At 33.2% G+C, this 16,980-nt stretch overlaps 1 protein-coding gene across 5 annotated transcripts in view; it reads left to right on the top strand.

The window, feature by feature from the left end:
* Positions 1–16,980, top strand: part of TTC37 (tetratricopeptide repeat domain 37) — an 81,415-nt gene that overhangs the window by 16,807 nt on the left and 47,628 nt on the right. For all 5 annotated transcript variants that reach the window (XR_004961662.1, XM_036279462.1, XM_036279461.1 and 2 more), the window contains 16 exons: positions 3,711–3,851; positions 4,646–4,747; positions 5,643–5,782; positions 7,455–7,541; positions 7,628–7,731; positions 8,168–8,294; positions 8,917–9,096; positions 9,411–9,535; positions 10,441–10,694; positions 11,835–11,937; positions 14,100–14,276; positions 14,365–14,509; positions 14,674–14,752; positions 14,841–14,902; positions 15,018–15,074; positions 16,507–16,575. Coding sequence is in view for 4 of the 5 variants with exons in the window: in XM_036279462.1 (XP_036135355.1) it covers positions 3,711–3,851; positions 4,646–4,747; positions 5,643–5,782; positions 7,455–7,541; positions 7,628–7,731; positions 8,168–8,294; positions 8,917–9,096; positions 9,411–9,535; positions 10,441–10,694; positions 11,835–11,937; positions 14,100–14,276; positions 14,365–14,509; positions 14,674–14,752; positions 14,841–14,902; positions 15,018–15,074; positions 16,507–16,575 (1,952 nt within the window). In the remaining variant the exon portion in view is untranslated. The remainder of the gene's footprint in view (positions 1–3,710; positions 3,852–4,645; positions 4,748–5,642; positions 5,783–7,454; positions 7,542–7,627; positions 7,732–8,167; positions 8,295–8,916; positions 9,097–9,410; positions 9,536–10,440; positions 10,695–11,834; positions 11,938–14,099; positions 14,277–14,364; positions 14,510–14,673; positions 14,753–14,840; positions 14,903–15,017; positions 15,075–16,506; positions 16,576–16,980) is intronic.

Below are 16,980 nucleotides of genomic sequence, written 5' to 3'. Positions count from 1 at the left end.
CGTACAGAGTCCCACTTACCACGGTGGGAGCTAATGCCCCAGAGGTCCTTGGAGAGCTTTTGGATCATCAGCAAAGGGCTGCTTTGTCCAGACCCAACACTCTTGAGTAGTCCTCACAAACTCTGAAGTACTTATAGTCTAAATGTTCCCTGGCTATAGTTGTTTCTTCAAATATATATATTTATCAGTATGTTCTCAGTGGTGCCCCTTAGCAGCTTAACTGCTGAGTGTTTATCAATGACAAAAGATGAGATGATGACATACTGATACATCTTACTTCACTCTTTTTTTTTTTTTTTTTTATCCTCACCCGAGGATATTTTTCCATTTTTTGTACAGATAGAGTGGGAGGGAGAGAGAGGAAGGGAGAGAGAGAGAGAGATATCGACGTGAAGGGACACATGGAGTGGCTGCCACCCGCACGACCAACCAGGGCCGGGGACAAACTGCAATCGAGGTACGCGCCCTTAGCGGGAACCGAACCTGGGTCTCTCCGGACCGCAGGCCGACGCTTTAACCACTGAGCCAAACTGGCCAGGGCTTACTTCACTCTTATATCAAACAACTTTACTCTTAGAAACAAGCCATGTATTGGCCTGTGTGGCTCAGTTGGTTGGTCATCGTCCCCGTGCACTGAAAGGTTGCCTGTTTGATTCCAAGTCAGGGCACATGCCTGGATTGCAGGCTCGATCCCCAGTAGGGGGCGTGCAGGAGGCAGCCATTCGATGTTTCTCACATTGATGTTTCTCTGTCTCTAAAAAATGAATTAAAACATATTTTTAAAAAATTTAAAAATCCATAAAAATATTTTACAGAAAATAAATCAGGCAAAGACAGATGTTGTATGATTTCACTTACACATGGAAGCTAAAGAATAAAAACAAACAAAAAGAATAGAAACAGACATATAGGTACAGAGAACACGCTGATGGGTGCCAGAGGGGAGGGGGGTTGGGACTGGGTGAAAAAGATGGAGAGTAAAAAGTACAAATTGGTGGTTATCTAATAGCCTCGGGGATGTAAAGTACAGCATAGGGAATATAGTCAGTGACATTGTAATAACTATGTTTGGTGCCTGGTGAGTACTAGAAATATCAGGAGATCACTTTGTAAAGGATATGATTGTCTAATTACTATGCTGTACACCTGAAACTAATACAAAATAAATTGTAATTGAAAAATAAAATTTTAAAAACTTAATTTTTGTCATAAACGAGTGGATTTGAAATAGTATCAAACCAGTGCACAGCAGTAGGTGAAAGTGGAGTGTAGTGGATGATTTTGAGTTACTGAATTGGAACTTAGACTACAATGATGGAATGAGAGTAGGAAGAAGTGGTGAGCAGGTATAAAAACAGCAATCCAGGGACTTGACTGACTGCATTTAAGGAGAGGAAGAGGAAGCATGTAAAGTGAAAGTAAACTTTTAGAGGAGAAGGAGGAGAATTGCAAGGGTATCACCTGGAAGGAGAGTTTTAAGAAGAAAGGGTTCACATTATGAACAGTGAATTGAAATCAAGGAGTCCCAAGATGTTTCCAGTATAAGTGGATTAATTTTCTTTATTGTGTTGCCTCTGGTACCTGTTTCCATTGTTAAAATTACTACTAAGAAATTAATGGCTGATGTTCACTCTTTTCTCTCTATGCCTGTTCAGCTATTAGTGGTTTATACCTTTTCCTCATTCTTGACCTGTTCATATGCCAAACGGCACAAGAGGATCCTTTAAAATTTCTTCCTAAGAACTGATCGAATGCTCTCTCGGTGAGCACATTGATGCTTGTAACGTGAATTTGTCGTGTAAACATGGTCCTTATAATCCAAAAGCCTACCAAAAATATAGAAGAAATAGGATCAACAAATAGTCTGCAAAGTTTTGTACCTGAATTCAGTATTTGACAAAGTTCTTTAATAAAGAGGTAGCAGAGGGATTGTGCTGACTGATTAGTGTGTTGATTTATGTGAAAAAAAAAATATTGAAGAGGCTTTGGTGTGGGTATTTTGCAGAATTGAAAGAAAGAGGATTCTATATCCTGGCAAAGAGGGAGTGGGGTGGGTAACTATTTACACATATGGTACCCTAAGGAAGAGTGCTTTCCCTGCTCAGTTTTTGGTTGTAAATTTGTGGAATGTAGCAGGTTAGGCTTAAGTTCATTCATTCTAATGTAAATCAATATTCTGGAATGGCGGTTTAATAGTTAATGCAGGACAGTAGGCAACTGCTTAATGATTCCTTTTTTTCTTTTTATTGCTCCTCTAAACCAAACTTTCTGTGTAGTAAGAACTTCTGAAAATCTCTAAATTCTCAGTTCAATATCCCCCTGCCCCGCTCTAGAATACTTTAGTATCTGTGGAATTTACTACTTGATTGTATTTAATCGCTGCGTTCTTTTCCACTGGGGACAAATACATTTCATTCTCCTTTGTCCTCTTTTGCATGTGGAGACTTGAAGATTGATTTTCAGAATGACTCAGTCAATAAAGCTTCACATAACAAATAGTGAATAGCTTTCACAGATGTCCTCAGATGAATGTTATTTCACGTTATATGACCTTTTCGATTTATTTTACTTTATTGCTGAAGTGGGGGAGGATAAGAAAGCTTGATTCTTCAATCCAAAGAGAAAAGAGTTTAAGATTTTGTGTTCTAGAAATATTAGAAAATTCAGGTGAAAATGAAATGAGTGCATGTTGGTCCCCCCTCCCCCAATTAGGTTTATTTAAAAGAAAAATGCTATAGTAGTGACCAGTTTCTTTGGGATTTAGAAATGGACTAGTTATTTTTAAAAACTCACTGTTTTTGTAGTAAACTTTAGGAAACAGAATTTTCATAGGTATTACTTAGCATCTACCCTGAACCTCTTCAGAATACCTGTTATCCTTTAGTATTCATCATCCCCAAGTCTGGCTTGCCTTATTGAGAAATAAAAATAATAAATAATATTGTTAAACTGTTTCAAAGTTATTAAATCTGGAATCTTTTAAACGTTAAAAAGAAGAGATAAGTTAAATAACTGATTTTCTATTAAAAAACAAGTCGATTTTCTATTGTCATCCTCTACATTTATTTAGCTAATATTTTCAACAGGAATTAGTCTGAAGGAGAGGAGGATTGAGGGTTGAAGTTGGAATATTCCTTGTCTCTTTATACAGGACAGTTGTGTTACATTACTGCTGATGGTTTTTGGGAATACTCCAGGGAATTCCTGTAAGTCCATCTGGTCACATGTAAAGCATATGTTACATGGGGCTAAACATGGATGTAATCCTCCCAAATCTCTTTTTTGTTCCTATAATTGTGTTTCCAGAAATTAGCAAAGGGGAATATGTTAGGAACGTTGACCTTGTTTTAAAAGTTGTTTGTGTTTATCTTAGGCTTTTGGAAAGTATTTCAAGTGTCTTTCCACAATTTATTTCCCTGTGTGCAGTTTTTAGGTTCCCTAAATGAGGATGATCATGGATGATTGGCGTTTCTTCTTTTTCTCCCGGTGTTTTTTTCCAATAATAACAGTTTATGTAGCCAGGTAGTCTGTCATACATTATGTTTCTGTGGAGTAAGAGAGTTTGACTCAGATGGGTAAAAATTGAAGGTGAAATTTTAGTAGCCATTTAATTTTCATTTTTAAGACAGCTTTTGAGATTTAAGTTATATAGGTTTTGGTGCTTAGAAATTTGATATATGTATGCTAATAACTTTTTCTTTTAATTCCAGGAAGTCTTACTAATGAGGGACAACAGTATTGCTGCAGACTAGTGGAAATGGATTCAAAAAGTGGTCCAGGCCTCATTGGTTTAGGTGTTAAAGCATTACAAGACAAAAAGTATGAGGATGCTGTTAGCAACTTAACAGAAGGTAAGTGTACAGTGGCTAGCATGTGACATGAGGTATAGTTATTATTTGGTCAGTAGGTGTTTATCTTTGGGCCTTTCGTAAAGGAATGTGTATTTAAGATAGGAGTGGGAAAAAATGAACTTACATATTGTAGAATATACTTAAATTTTAATTCCAACTCTGCTCCTTACTAATTTCTGGACTTTGGGGAACTTAATTAAATGCTGTGTCTCAGTGTCTTCATTTATAAAATAGGGATAATAATATCTCCATCCTTATGTTCAAATTGGGATCTGAATGACAGTTACAAGCCTGGTATTGGGAGGAACATTTCAGGCCAAGAAATGAAATAGCCTGAGGTTAGAGGAAAGCTGGTATTCAGGGACCTGCTTGTAGTTTGGCCAGATTTTCGAATGAAGAATAGGAGCAGGAAGGGGCAAGAACTGAGGCTGAGGAGGGGCCTTGAAAACCTTTTTAAGCATCCTAAGGGCAGCAGGGACCAGTGGAAGGTTTCAAGCAGGGGACTTTCATAATGACATTTGTATTTTTAGGCATATTCTCACCACATTGTGGAGAATGAGTTAGAGTAGATGGCAGGCACTTGCAGTGATCTGGGATAAAGATGATGGAGGTCTGAACTTAAGTCCTGGTGGTAGAGAAATGGATTGGGGCCTGGAATCAGTATGGCTTTGTGACTGATTCGATGTGAGAGATGAGGGAGAGGGGAGGAGTCTGATCTGGAGAGTAGATGGTGGTGCCATTCATCTCAGTAGTGGTGGAAACCTTGGATTTTGTGCTTGCTTTTATCTTTTTAGGGTTAAAAGAAAGCCCTCTCTGCACAACTGGATGGTATCATCTCGCAGAAGCCCAAGTCAAAATGCATAGACCTAAGGAAGCTGTTCTTTCATGCAATCAAGGTATTCTTAACATGTTTAAGTGTGGCCAACCCTGTTTCTTTTCATCTTAAATGAGAAAGTGGTTTAAAAAAACTCCACAAAAATAGGTATATCCTGGTGTGTCCTAGGACCTTCATTAGTTCTTGATTCCTTTGATGTAGATAATGAAAGGCATTTTGGAGCCTATTTGAATGACATGGGATAGAAAATCACAAGTAATTCACTGCCATGATACAGTTGGTGGCCTAATCTCTGTAGCTGAGAAACAATTCACTCTGATCTATTCTAAGTCAATAGATCTAAGTCTGATCTATTCTTCCAATATTTTTAATTTGCTGTTTGTTGCAGATGCATTGGCCTAAGGGCTAACCTTTGTTATGTAGCAGATGGGGATAGCCATTGTTGTGTTTTAGGATGGTTGTTTTAAAGATCACAGTGTTGTTTTCTTAAAAATATGTTTTTATAGATTTTAGAGAAAGAGGAAAGGAGAGGGAGAGAGAGAAAGAGACAGAGAGAGAGAGAGAGACAGACATTGATCAGTTGTCTCCCTTATGCATCCCAACCAGAGATTGGACCTGGAAATTGGGTATATGTGCCCTGACTGGGAATCAAACCGGCAACATTTCAGTGAATGGGATGATGGTCAACCAACTGAGCCGTACGGACCAGGGCAGGATGTTCAGTTTTATTGTGTTATTTGAAGAAAAGGTTTTAAATTGAGATATTCTGTTTTAAATTTAGATATTTCCATAAAGAGTTCAGGGAATAATTTATACTTAGCTTTGAATTATTCTTCATGTATATTGTTTTGGCAATTTATTCTTATTGTAACTGTAATTAATTTTATGTCTTTCTTAAAAAGAAAATCAGTGAAATGATATGGTTGTCTTCATTCAGATGTCCTTAATTTTGTCAGCTCTAAAGAACATAGATAATCTTGGTGTGTCTGGTGGCAGTCTTCATCAGAAGAATCTTTGTCTTCGTTTGAAAGTAGAGGCTTTGATTAAACTCCCAGATAATGAATCCTCGGAGGAAGCAATATGTATTCTTGACCAGGTACTTATTAGCATCACATTTTCCCCTTCGACTTATTTAGTTTCCAATCAACCAGTCATCAACCACTTTTTTCTTACCCCAAATATTTACTTACAAAATTTTGTGTCAGAGGTATGAATTCATCACGTCTGTATTTCATTCACACAATTGGAAACTCCTAAAATTACATGTTTGCTTCTTGGTTAAGTACTTAAACTACTCTTCATGTGATACAATTTCTTTCTTTAGTTCTTGCTCTTACTATTCTCTTCTTTTCCTCTTAGGTTGCTACTAGATTATTACTAATTTGGGATTCAAAATTTTTTCCTATAGAAAGTATTTTATCAGTTATTGACAAGAATAATTAAGGACACTAGTAGCATCTTAGCAGAGAATGTTATTTGTTTTTTCAATAAAATACTCAGATGAAGATTCATATTCAAGATTAAAACTGATTTCTTAATGTTTTTGGTTCAAGCAGTTTGAAATCCTCTAGGAAAAACTTAGCATTGTGTCAAAAGGGCTCAGAAACTAGCATGATTGATTCTCAGTGGCTGAAAATGGGGTAGTTTGAGTACCAGTAACTGCAGTGGATTGAAAGACATCAGATATGTTTAAATATTTGTGTTCAACCAAAAAAAAAAAAAAAAAACAAATCAACAAAACATCCTCAATAAAATAAATCTTTGGAGGATACTAAGGAACCCATTGAAGAGAATTAAGGCATTTATCCTGCTTTTCCTGTATGAACTGTTCCTGATAATCAAATAGTAAGGGGAGGAGGGGAAATTTCTCTCTGTTGTAGCATTCCACAAGTGAATGATAGAATGAGAAAAATAATCACTATTTTTGCAATCTGTGACGACTAGATCTAGGCATTGAGCATCAATGACTGCTAGCATCATGAAAAGTAAGACAACTAGACATAACCAAGTACAAGACATGTGAGGTATTCTTGCCAGGACATCAAACCTGAGTCAGATCAAGCTTTTAGACCTAATTTACAGAAGCTACAAGGGATCAGTGAACATGTCAATACCATGACAATACCATGACATTACCTTCCACAAAAACTAGATTATGAGAAGCTGACAAATGGCCCATATTTTTCAACAGTTAAATTGTAATGGAGGAAAAAAAGAGATGAAAGGGAACCCTAGAGATTGAAAGAAACTTAAGAAACCGATTAGCCACTTGAAATGTATGTACCTTACTTAGATTTTGATTAAAATAATTATTCCAAAATGAAACAATTGAGAACTTTAAACACTAATTATTTGATGATATTAATGATATATCAGTTTTGTTTAAGTGTTTATAATGGTAGTGAACTCAGTTTTTAGCTATAGATGCTGAAGTGTCAGATAAAAAGTTATAATGTGTGGGAACAGTCCAGGAATGTGGTGAAATGGGTGGAGGTCTAGAAAAGAAAAGATTGGCGTTGACTTAATACTTTTGAGTTAATAATTTTGAAGATGAGTACAGGTGGTTTTATTATATTCTTCTCTAATTTTTTTATGTGTTTGAAATTTTCCCTAATAAAAGGTTTGCAGAGAATAGTTTTAGTAGTGATAGAAATCCAAACTTTTGTGTCTTTATTTTGTACTCTTCTATGGTTACTCTTTAATTAAAGCAAATACAGCTGCTGCATTGTATTGAAGATTTATAGCAATTCTTTACAATTACTTTTTAGGTTTCTGATGCAAATAATATTCCAAGACTTTTGGTTCTCAGAAGCTTGGCCTATCTGAACAAAGGCTCATTAGATGAAGCTTCAAAGGTTGGTTTTTTGATTTAAAGTGAGACTCTTTTAAAAACTTAGTTATTTTTATTTGGATATGGAATTGACAGATATCTACTTCATAGATTATGGAAGACATTCTCTCCTCTTATCCTGACCTAGCTGAAGCTCATGCCCTGGAGGCTTTTATTCATTTTACTAAAAAGGACTATCTGCAAGCAGAAAAATGGTAAGGATATATAGATTGCTCATCAAGTCATATCTTAGTTTATTGCATTTTTCAGAAATTCAAAATAAATGGGCTTGCAAAAAATCCAGTTTTGTAAAAATTTGATCTGTGTAAACTTTATTAGTATTTCTAAGAAATGTATTTCACATGTAACATAGTAACTATAAAAAAGTTCTGTGATGGGTTTGAAATGTGATTAGCTGACCATACTGTTCAGTAAGCAGACATGATGTTTTGTCTGAACACTTAGCACATTGTGCTTTTTAAAGATCCTGTTATTAAAAACATCTTTTTTTTCTTCATTATAATCTGAATCCTGAAGTAATGACTGATTTCAAAATCAGCATCCTTGAATCACTCAAACTTTGTTTCAACGAGGAGTCTGCTATATCATACATATCTTAATATTCATTTTTACTTTCCCTTTGTGACTTAGTTTTCAGAGAGCTCTCGAGAAAGATGCTGAAGTTGCTGAATATCATTACCAACTTGGGTTAACATATTGGTTCATGGGTGAAGAAACAAGGAAAGATAAAACAAAGGCTCTTACCCACTTTTTAAAGGTAAAATAAGTGCTAATATTCAATTCTTAGTTAAAATGGATTCATTATAAAAGCATAAATAATAATTATATAAGTTAGGTACTTAAAATTATCACCGAACTGTTTTTGCATTTCATCTCTCACACATAAGGTTTTGTGTGAATGTTATATGGGGTTTCAAAGAGAAAATTAAACCATAAAAGTATAAAAGTTACTTATTTAAGAATTATGTGATACAGAAAATGAGACATGATTATCTCTGAAAAACAATATTATTTTTAGGTAATTTCCACTCAGTTTTATGGGCAATATGAGCCTTATGTAATTGCAAATGTTTAATTTTGTTGTTGTTTAGCTATTTAACATCTAGAAGTGTTACTTTCTTATTTTGACTAATAAAAGCACGTTAATGTAATGCAATTTCACATTTCTTTAAACAAAGATAACATTATACACTTATAAGCTGTGACAGCCAGCTTTCATGTCTGTTTTAAATCTTACATTAAAGATGTTTTGGCATATTTTTATTTATTTAATAAAACTGTTCCTTTTTTTTCTTTAATCTGTGTATTTATATTTTGTGTTTTTAAAGAAATCCATTCAAACAAACTTTAATATTCTGTAACCAATTTTCATTTGGAAGGCTGCCAAACTGGATACATATATGGGCAAAGTTTTCTGCTATTTAGGTCATTATTACAGAGAAGTAGCAGGAGATAAAAACAGAGCCCGTGGATGTTACAGGAAAGCTTTTGAATTAGATGACACTGATGCTGAATCTGGAGCTGCAGCTGTTGATTTAAGTGTGGAGCTTGAAGACATGGTATGGCTAATAACTCAAACACTTTTGTCTATTGTTCTTTGTTTTTGTATGAAGTGTAGAAATAGAAGCATTTTTTAATACGTATATTTGGAAGTTATTGTTTTTATTTATTTTATAGATGCAATAGAAATATTTTTGTCATTTTAAATTTTTTTTTTTTTGGCAGACATTAAATCCCATGATTTATTGTTGAAACTGGTATAAGTTTAAAAAACCAGAAGTGGTAAATAAAAATATATTTGAGTACTTTACATAGGTGCTCTGTATTTTTATGATATATGATATGTCTAATATTAGTCTTTTCTTCTTATTAGGAAACTGCCTTAGCTATCCTGACAACCGTAACTCAAAAGGCAAGTGCTGGAACAGCCAAATGGGCCTGGCTTAGGCGAGGACTATACTATTTGAAAGCTGGTCAACATTCTCAAGCAGTAGCTGAGTAAGGCATCTTATTATATTTGAACTCTGTTAGGCAGCCTAGTGGTTTCTTAAGTTCCATTTGTACCCACTTTACAGGATCCCTCATATCAGGTTGTGTTTTGAGGGGAGAAATAGCAAGATTTATGTAAGGTTGATTAGTTCTTATTATCTGCAAAGCACTGAAATTTAAAAAATGGATTAAATGATGTCCTGTTGTTAAGGAGATAGCCAATTTAGTGAAGCCTTAATAGCATCATACATATAGTAGATTCTTCATAGAAGTTTAAGGAATGATGAAAGCTGAGGTTAACATCTTTGTTCTCCCAATGACGTACATTGTTTTTGGGCAAGGGAGACATTTGGCAGCTTGAAGAGCATTTGGAGCAGCAAATGTTTAGTTATTTGGTTTGAGCTACACTTAAGGGTAAATAAAATATATGTATATTTTAATCAAGATAAATAAAGTTGTTTCTTATTTATGTAAATATCTAGAATACAGGCATTAAAATTTTTCCTGGAATTGGAATTTAATCAGAAATTTAAAGCAAACCTATTTATTATTCCTGTTTCTAACTATGATTATTTCTGTTTTGGTAGGTTTGGTATGGGTTTATAGATGAGGCATGCTGAGATAGGAGAGAGGTTTTTCCAGATAGTCAAGATAAGAAATTCTGATCAGCACTACAGAAAAATTATTTTGTTCTTCTTCATTCTAAATTTGTAAATTTGTAATAAGATTCCTTAGTATTAAAAATATTCAGGTTATGAAAGGAACAAATAATACCTGGTTTAAATAGCACTTTTATTAATAGAAGGAAGCATGGATATGTGTAATTCAGTTGAATTATTTATTTTAAATTTTCCTTCCAGATGTGGAAGTACTTCTGTTACTTTTAGTTCTCTTATTGTTTCTTGACATTTTAGTTTACAGGCAGCATTAAGGGCAGACCCAAAGGACTTCAATTGTTGGGAATCATTAGGAGAGGCATACTTAAGCAGAGGTGGCTATACGACAGCTTTGAAAACCTTCACAAAAGCCAGTGAGCTGAATCCAGAGTCCACATACAGTGTGTTTAAGGTGGCAGCAATACAGCAAATCCTAGGCAAATATAAGGAGGCTATAGCTCAATACCAGCTGATCATTAAAAAGAAAGAAGATTATGTGCCTGCTTTGAAAGGTAATATTTTAAATAGCTCCTTTAACTTTTGTGATACTAAAGTGCAAAATCCTTGAGTGAATTTCTTAAATGTATTGAGTAACTTAAAAAAATGACTTCTTTGGTCAATAGTGAGCATCCAGTGTGAACCCCTTATGATATAGCTTGTTATATAGATTTGACTATAGAAACATTAAAGCTTGTTTCATAACAGTAAATAGTAATATGATAGAGATGTAACTTTTAGATATCATGATAGATATTGGATCTAAAATGGATTTCTAAAACAAGAGTTTTTCTGTTATATTTTGGTAATTCACTATATCCTCAGAACAGGTTAATAGCTTTTGATTACTTTGAAGCTCATTTTTTTCACTTTTTTTGGCATTAGAGGCAACTTGCATTATTACATTATATATCTAAATTAAGTTCAGTTCCTCAATAGATTATTTTTAGTAATATAAAGTAAAATACCATCATTCATATCTGATCAAATTTTTATTATTATATCTAGCCAAAACCATTATATATGTTTTTCTCCATTTTCTCTTCCTCTTTAAAGAAACAATTGAGGTTTAAATCAGAAATAGTCTATGTTTTAAGTGACATGTAATTTAAAGCCTTGAAAACCTTTTTCTTAATTTTGTAAAACTCAAGGAGGACTGACATTTATTAAATATTTACTAGGCACTTCAGGAAATTGTTATTTTATTTAATCTTTATGGCATAGTTTGTTATATAGTTTTGAACATTAAAAAAAAAGATTTTGTTTCACAATGATTGATAAGTAGTAATATGATATAGAGTAGCATTTAGGTAATATTCTCATGTGCAAAGCTGAGGTTTTAAGAGGTAACTTGCCTAAAGTCAAGGAAATTCTTAGGTTCCATATATAGTTTTTATTTCTAAAGTATGTGTTTACTCCAATAGAGCCCTGCCATTTGAATTCCTTACTAGATGTATGCAAGACCATACTTAAAAATAATTTTTATAAAATACCATTAATTTTTGTTTTCTGGAAAGTGACTTTAATATAAATATATTTAAAGTCTATTCTAAGTGTTTCTTTTACATGTTTTAACAGCTACATAAATTTATTTGAAGTTTATTCTAAGTGTATCTTATACATGTTTTAACAACTATAAACTTACCTGATTTTAGGTTTGGGGGAATGTCATTTCATGATGGCAAAAGCAGCTCTGGTTGATTATCTTGATGGGAAAGCTGTAGACTACATAGAAAAAGCACTGGAATATTTTACTTGGTTAGTATTATTATTATTCATTGTGTTTATTTTCTTTGTATTATAATAAGCCAAATTAAGAATAAATTCTATTTAGAATAAATATTCTATATTTATTTTGTTAGATATAGCATTCATTATTCAAAATATCAAGCATAAAGAATAACAGATAAACCAATCAATTCTAGAACATATTCTAATACACATTGTATTAATTGTGCACTGGGAGACAGGTGCAATTTCTTTCTGTCTAGTAGGTGACATGCTGGACGCATAGGGAAGGGTGGGAAGGAAGAAGCCATCTGCTAGTGGAGCGGAGGTCCTGATAACCATGGTTAGTGTTCTTTCAGGAAGCCTAGAAATGTGAGTATCCAGAATTGGAATGATTGGAAAATAGGGCTTCAGGTGCAGAATATGGTTTACCTCAGTGGTAAGGGCTTATTTTAGGCTTACTGGTAGAGCCAGGGGTAAAGGGAAATGAATAATGATCGCTCCTGGAGAGAATCTGTTTAGGGAAAAAGTGATGTCTAATAACAAGAAAGGAATCAGAAAAATTTGAGTAAGTCTGGTATTTTATTGAACTGTAAATTCATTAGCTAGGTAGAGTGTTATTTGTGGTAAATGGCTTTAAAAAGTCTACGAGTTAAGCATACACTTGGAGTTTTTTGCTCTTAAACATCTTTCTGTGTGTCCCTTCCTTTCTTTTCCTACTTGCCTTCTCCTCTGTTCCCTCTTGATTTGGGTGCTCCCGTATTGCTTTGCTTAGAATATGAACCAAATAGGAAATGAAGACCTTATTAAGCCTTTTTTCTCCCACTGATTTTTATTGTTACTTTTCAAGTCTTTCCAAAGAGAGAGGTATTGTGAAGAAGGCATACTTTGTTGGAACTATATTAAAAAATAAATGTGAACCTTTGAGTGATGATACTTGAGCTAAAAATACTGCTTTTTTTTAGCTTGGGGAATTTTGTTCTGGAAAGCATGTAGCACTTACAACCAGCTATAAGGAGGTATATGAAACTTTTAAAGTGAGAATCCGAAATTTATATTTACGTCTATACTTAAAAACTCACACTATCACAATTTTTATGTAAGGGTGATAAAAGTTATTTTTCTTCACAGACATTTTCCTATTTATTGAATTTCAAAGGAGATGAGTGTAAAGACTGTTAAAATTGCTTGTTTCTTTAATGTCTGTTTTCTTTTTTCATGGTGTCTATTTTAGAAATTATGCTCAGATATTTAAGCATAGGAACTAGAAATAGTGTCCTGGTCCTCACAAGGAACTTTCAGTGGTAACTACAGTAATTAATTTTACTTCCCTGGAAGATACTGGAAAATGATTTTTGGTTGAGACTTTATGAGTAGAAAAGGCTATAAAAAATGTTCTATGTGTTTGTCCATCTGCCAGTAACATAGCTGTTGTGATAGCTGATTATCAAGATTTGGCTTAAATGAAATTGCTGTGTTTTATTTATAAGATATCAAGAAGAGAAATGTGTAGGTGAAATTTTTTTTATTATGAAAAGAAGTTCCCTTTATCATCATAATTAATATTGCTGTTTACTTTTTGAGCTTGTCCATTCAGTCTTACTTGCTTCAATAAGTATGGGACTTCACATTTTTATATGTTTATATTTCACATGTTTATATTTTTGGTATTGGTCTCAGAGAGTAAAAATCCTTTGTCATACGTTTACTAGTCTTTTTTTTTTATTTGTGGAAGATCTGAAAGCAAAACCTTGAGTGTACAGTAATCAACTGTCAAGAGAGTTGTCAGTTTTACTGCTTGGTTGTTGTCCAAACAAATGAACAAACACAAAGAACATACTTTATAAAATGTCATTATTAAAGGTAAATTGATTCTGAAAAACTTACTGATTTATTTGATTTCTGCTACTTCTATAAAAAATAATGAAGAGTATCAAAGAAATGTTTATAAAATTTCTGGCACTTCCCTTAAAACAATCAATTCCTTCTCTTTCTTCCTATTAGGGAGGTGATGAGATGTAATTCAGTTAGAAGGAATTTTAGTAAATCATTCACTGTACTTAATTAAGGAATTAGGTTTTAATCAGGATTATATGTATAATTTTTCTGTTTTAATTGTAATTAATAATGAATGAGATAAAGTCTATACCTTTTGGAAACAATTTGAAAGAATCACACTTCTTTTTTTCCAGGGCTCTGCAGCATCGAGCTGATGTTTCTTGCCTTTGGAAGCTGGTTGGGGATGCTTGTACCAGTCTGTATGCTGTCTCACCATCAAAAGTGAACGTGAATGTTTTAGGAGTCCTTCTAGGTCAGAAACAAGGAACACAAGTATTGAAGAAAAATGAGCTCCTCCATCTTGGAGGAAGGTAATTGACAAAGATGGCCAGATAATGACATTCAAACTGAATTAGGACATTATAACAGAACATAACATTCAGTTTTATATTTCCACAGGTGTTATGGGCGTGCATTAAAACTGATGCCTACATCTAATACGTGGTGTGATCTTGGAATTAATTATTATCGCCAAGCACAACATCTAGCAGAAACAGGCAGCAGCATGAATGATCTTAAAGAGTTGTTGGAGAAATCATTACATGTATGGTTTTAAGAAATTTTTCATAAACTTAAAAAAAAAATGAAGTGCTTTTTATGAAAGATGTTTTTTGATAAAGTAGATAGTATAGTGTTTTCATGTAAACCACATTTCTCTTGATATATATGCTGACATTCAAGGAAATAAAAATTAATTTTACTTTTCAGTGTCTGAAAAAGGCAGTGAGACTCAACAGTAATAATCACTTATATTGGAATGCGCTTGGTGTGGTGTCATGTTACAGTGGTAAGAATTGAGTAACACTTCAAAATTTTTAGAAGATTGTTCATTCCAGGTAATAAAATTCAGTTTTATCTTATTCTGTATTTTTTAGGTATTGGAAATTATGCCCTTGCTCAGCACTGTTTCATCAAGTCAATCCATTCGGAGCAAATTGTGAGTATTCTGTGTATCTGTCAATGAAAAAGAACTTCAAAATTTTGTGTTAATAGTTTTCTGAGACTTCCATGCAGACAAGGGACCTAATTTGTATATATACATGTATTTTTAGAATCCTGTTGCATGGACCAACTTGGGAGTGTTATACCTTGCAAATGAAAACATTGAGGTAAAATGTGTTGTCTGTTTTGTCATATTAAAAGTAAAGAACATTTTCTATATATGATCTCTTCATAATAGCTCAACCTCCTTTGGAGAAATACTTTGTATATTGTTATCTGTCCAGTATGCTCTCTAATACACTAGATAATTAATGACATTGTTTATGTTATTGACTATTGAATGTATAAGATTTATTTCCTTTCCACACCACTCAAGAAATTTATGATTTTATAATTATGTTGGTTTTTTATTTAGCAATGAAAACAATTTTATAAATTTGGGTGTTTTTCTTTTTATCTGTACACTTGTAAGGGCAGCTTACATTTAACATTTTCTTGGGTGATTTAGATTTGGCTTTAGCTGATATTAATCCCTTTATAAGCCACATGTAATTTGTCACACTCCAACAGTTATATGTTAGAACATTGGGCATGTGTTTATAGGTCATGTTTAGAAGTTTCTACAGATCTACAGATAACATCTGTATTGTTTTGTATTTCAGCCAGTATATTGAATATCATCCTTTTAAAATAGCATTTGTACTATTCTTATGAATACATTAAGTCACAGCAGAGATTGCTTTAGAAGATTGTAAATAGAATGAAGTAAAATATTAATGTGAATCTTAAAATATGTGAAAATATTTTTTAAACGTTAAAACAAAGCAAGAATGCAGTTAATAAACCATGAATTTGGTTTTATGATAGCATCGCACAGTTAGTTGCCCATTAGCTTACTTTTTTAGGGGAAAAATAAGACTGTTTTCTGCCAAATTTAGATAATTGAGAAAGTGATATAAAGCAGCGTATAATGTAATTTTTTTGTAGAGGATAAAAAAGGCATGCAACTTAATGTGTCCAAGTGAGGTGTCTTTAAAGTTTCCTGACTAATTAGCACAGTTTATGTTGAGCACATTCATGGTTTATTAACTAAGTCCTTGCTTTGTTTTAGTTTTTAAAAAATATTTTCACATATTTTAAGATTCACATTAATATTTTCCTTTGTTCTATTTACAATCTTCTAGTAGCGTGTATATATCTCAGACCTTGTTGATTGTTAGTTCTTATCCTCCCAGCTAAGCTCAAAGATAGGGGAATAGATACAGTCTTACTTAGTTACTTCCCTCAAACCTGTGGTTAACAAATATATGAGTAGTTTGTTAAAAGTTCTACCAACTGTGCGGTGGATATCTATATTGCCCTTTTTCTGGGGTCCAGAATCCCTAAACTTCTGTTGCATCCAGGAGTATTCTGGGGGAACACTGTTTTTTTAAGCGTTGCTAATTGTGCTTAAACAGTTTTAAGTTCATATATGTTTATGTTGATAAATCTGACTTTTCTTATTCTCTTATTAAATACTAATATGTTGTATTTTTAAACATAGACAATTTAATATTAAATTTATACATTGACTTAATGTATTATTTTTTATTTTCCTAGCAAGCTCATGAAGCTTTCAAAATGGCTCAATCCCTTGATCCATCTTATTTAATGTGCTGGATTGGACAAGTAAGATATATAATATTTAGTTACTAATTATCCTGTAGCTATAAATAACCAATTAATATAAAGTGGTATAAATAAATATCTTGTTAATTTAAATAACGGTGATAATAATGATAACAGGTAACATTTGAGGGCTTATTTTTTCCAGTCATTGTGCTGTGTTCTTTATATACATTATTTCAGTTTAACTTTTATCTGTCCTTTGAGTTGGTGGTAGTTTTTAAACTTTTTATAGATGTGGAAATTGAAGCTCAGAGAGCCTAAGTATTGTGCCCAAAGTCATACAGCTTGTAATGATTAAGCTTTGATTTGGGGAGCTTTGAACCCCATTAGTCTGATATTATTATGCTTAAAGAATAAATCAAGAGCTCTGTCAATGCACATTTACCCCTCCCCCAAATAAAACTT

The sequence above is a fragment of the Molossus molossus genome, unplaced genomic scaffold, assembly GCF_014108415.1.
Source record: "Molossus molossus isolate mMolMol1 unplaced genomic scaffold, mMolMol1.p scaffold_m16_p_3, whole genome shotgun sequence".
Lineage (NCBI taxonomy): Eukaryota > Metazoa > Chordata > Mammalia > Chiroptera > Molossidae > Molossus > Molossus molossus.
Note: the sequence above shows the minus strand (reverse complement) of the source record. Positions and strands in the feature narration are given on the sequence as shown.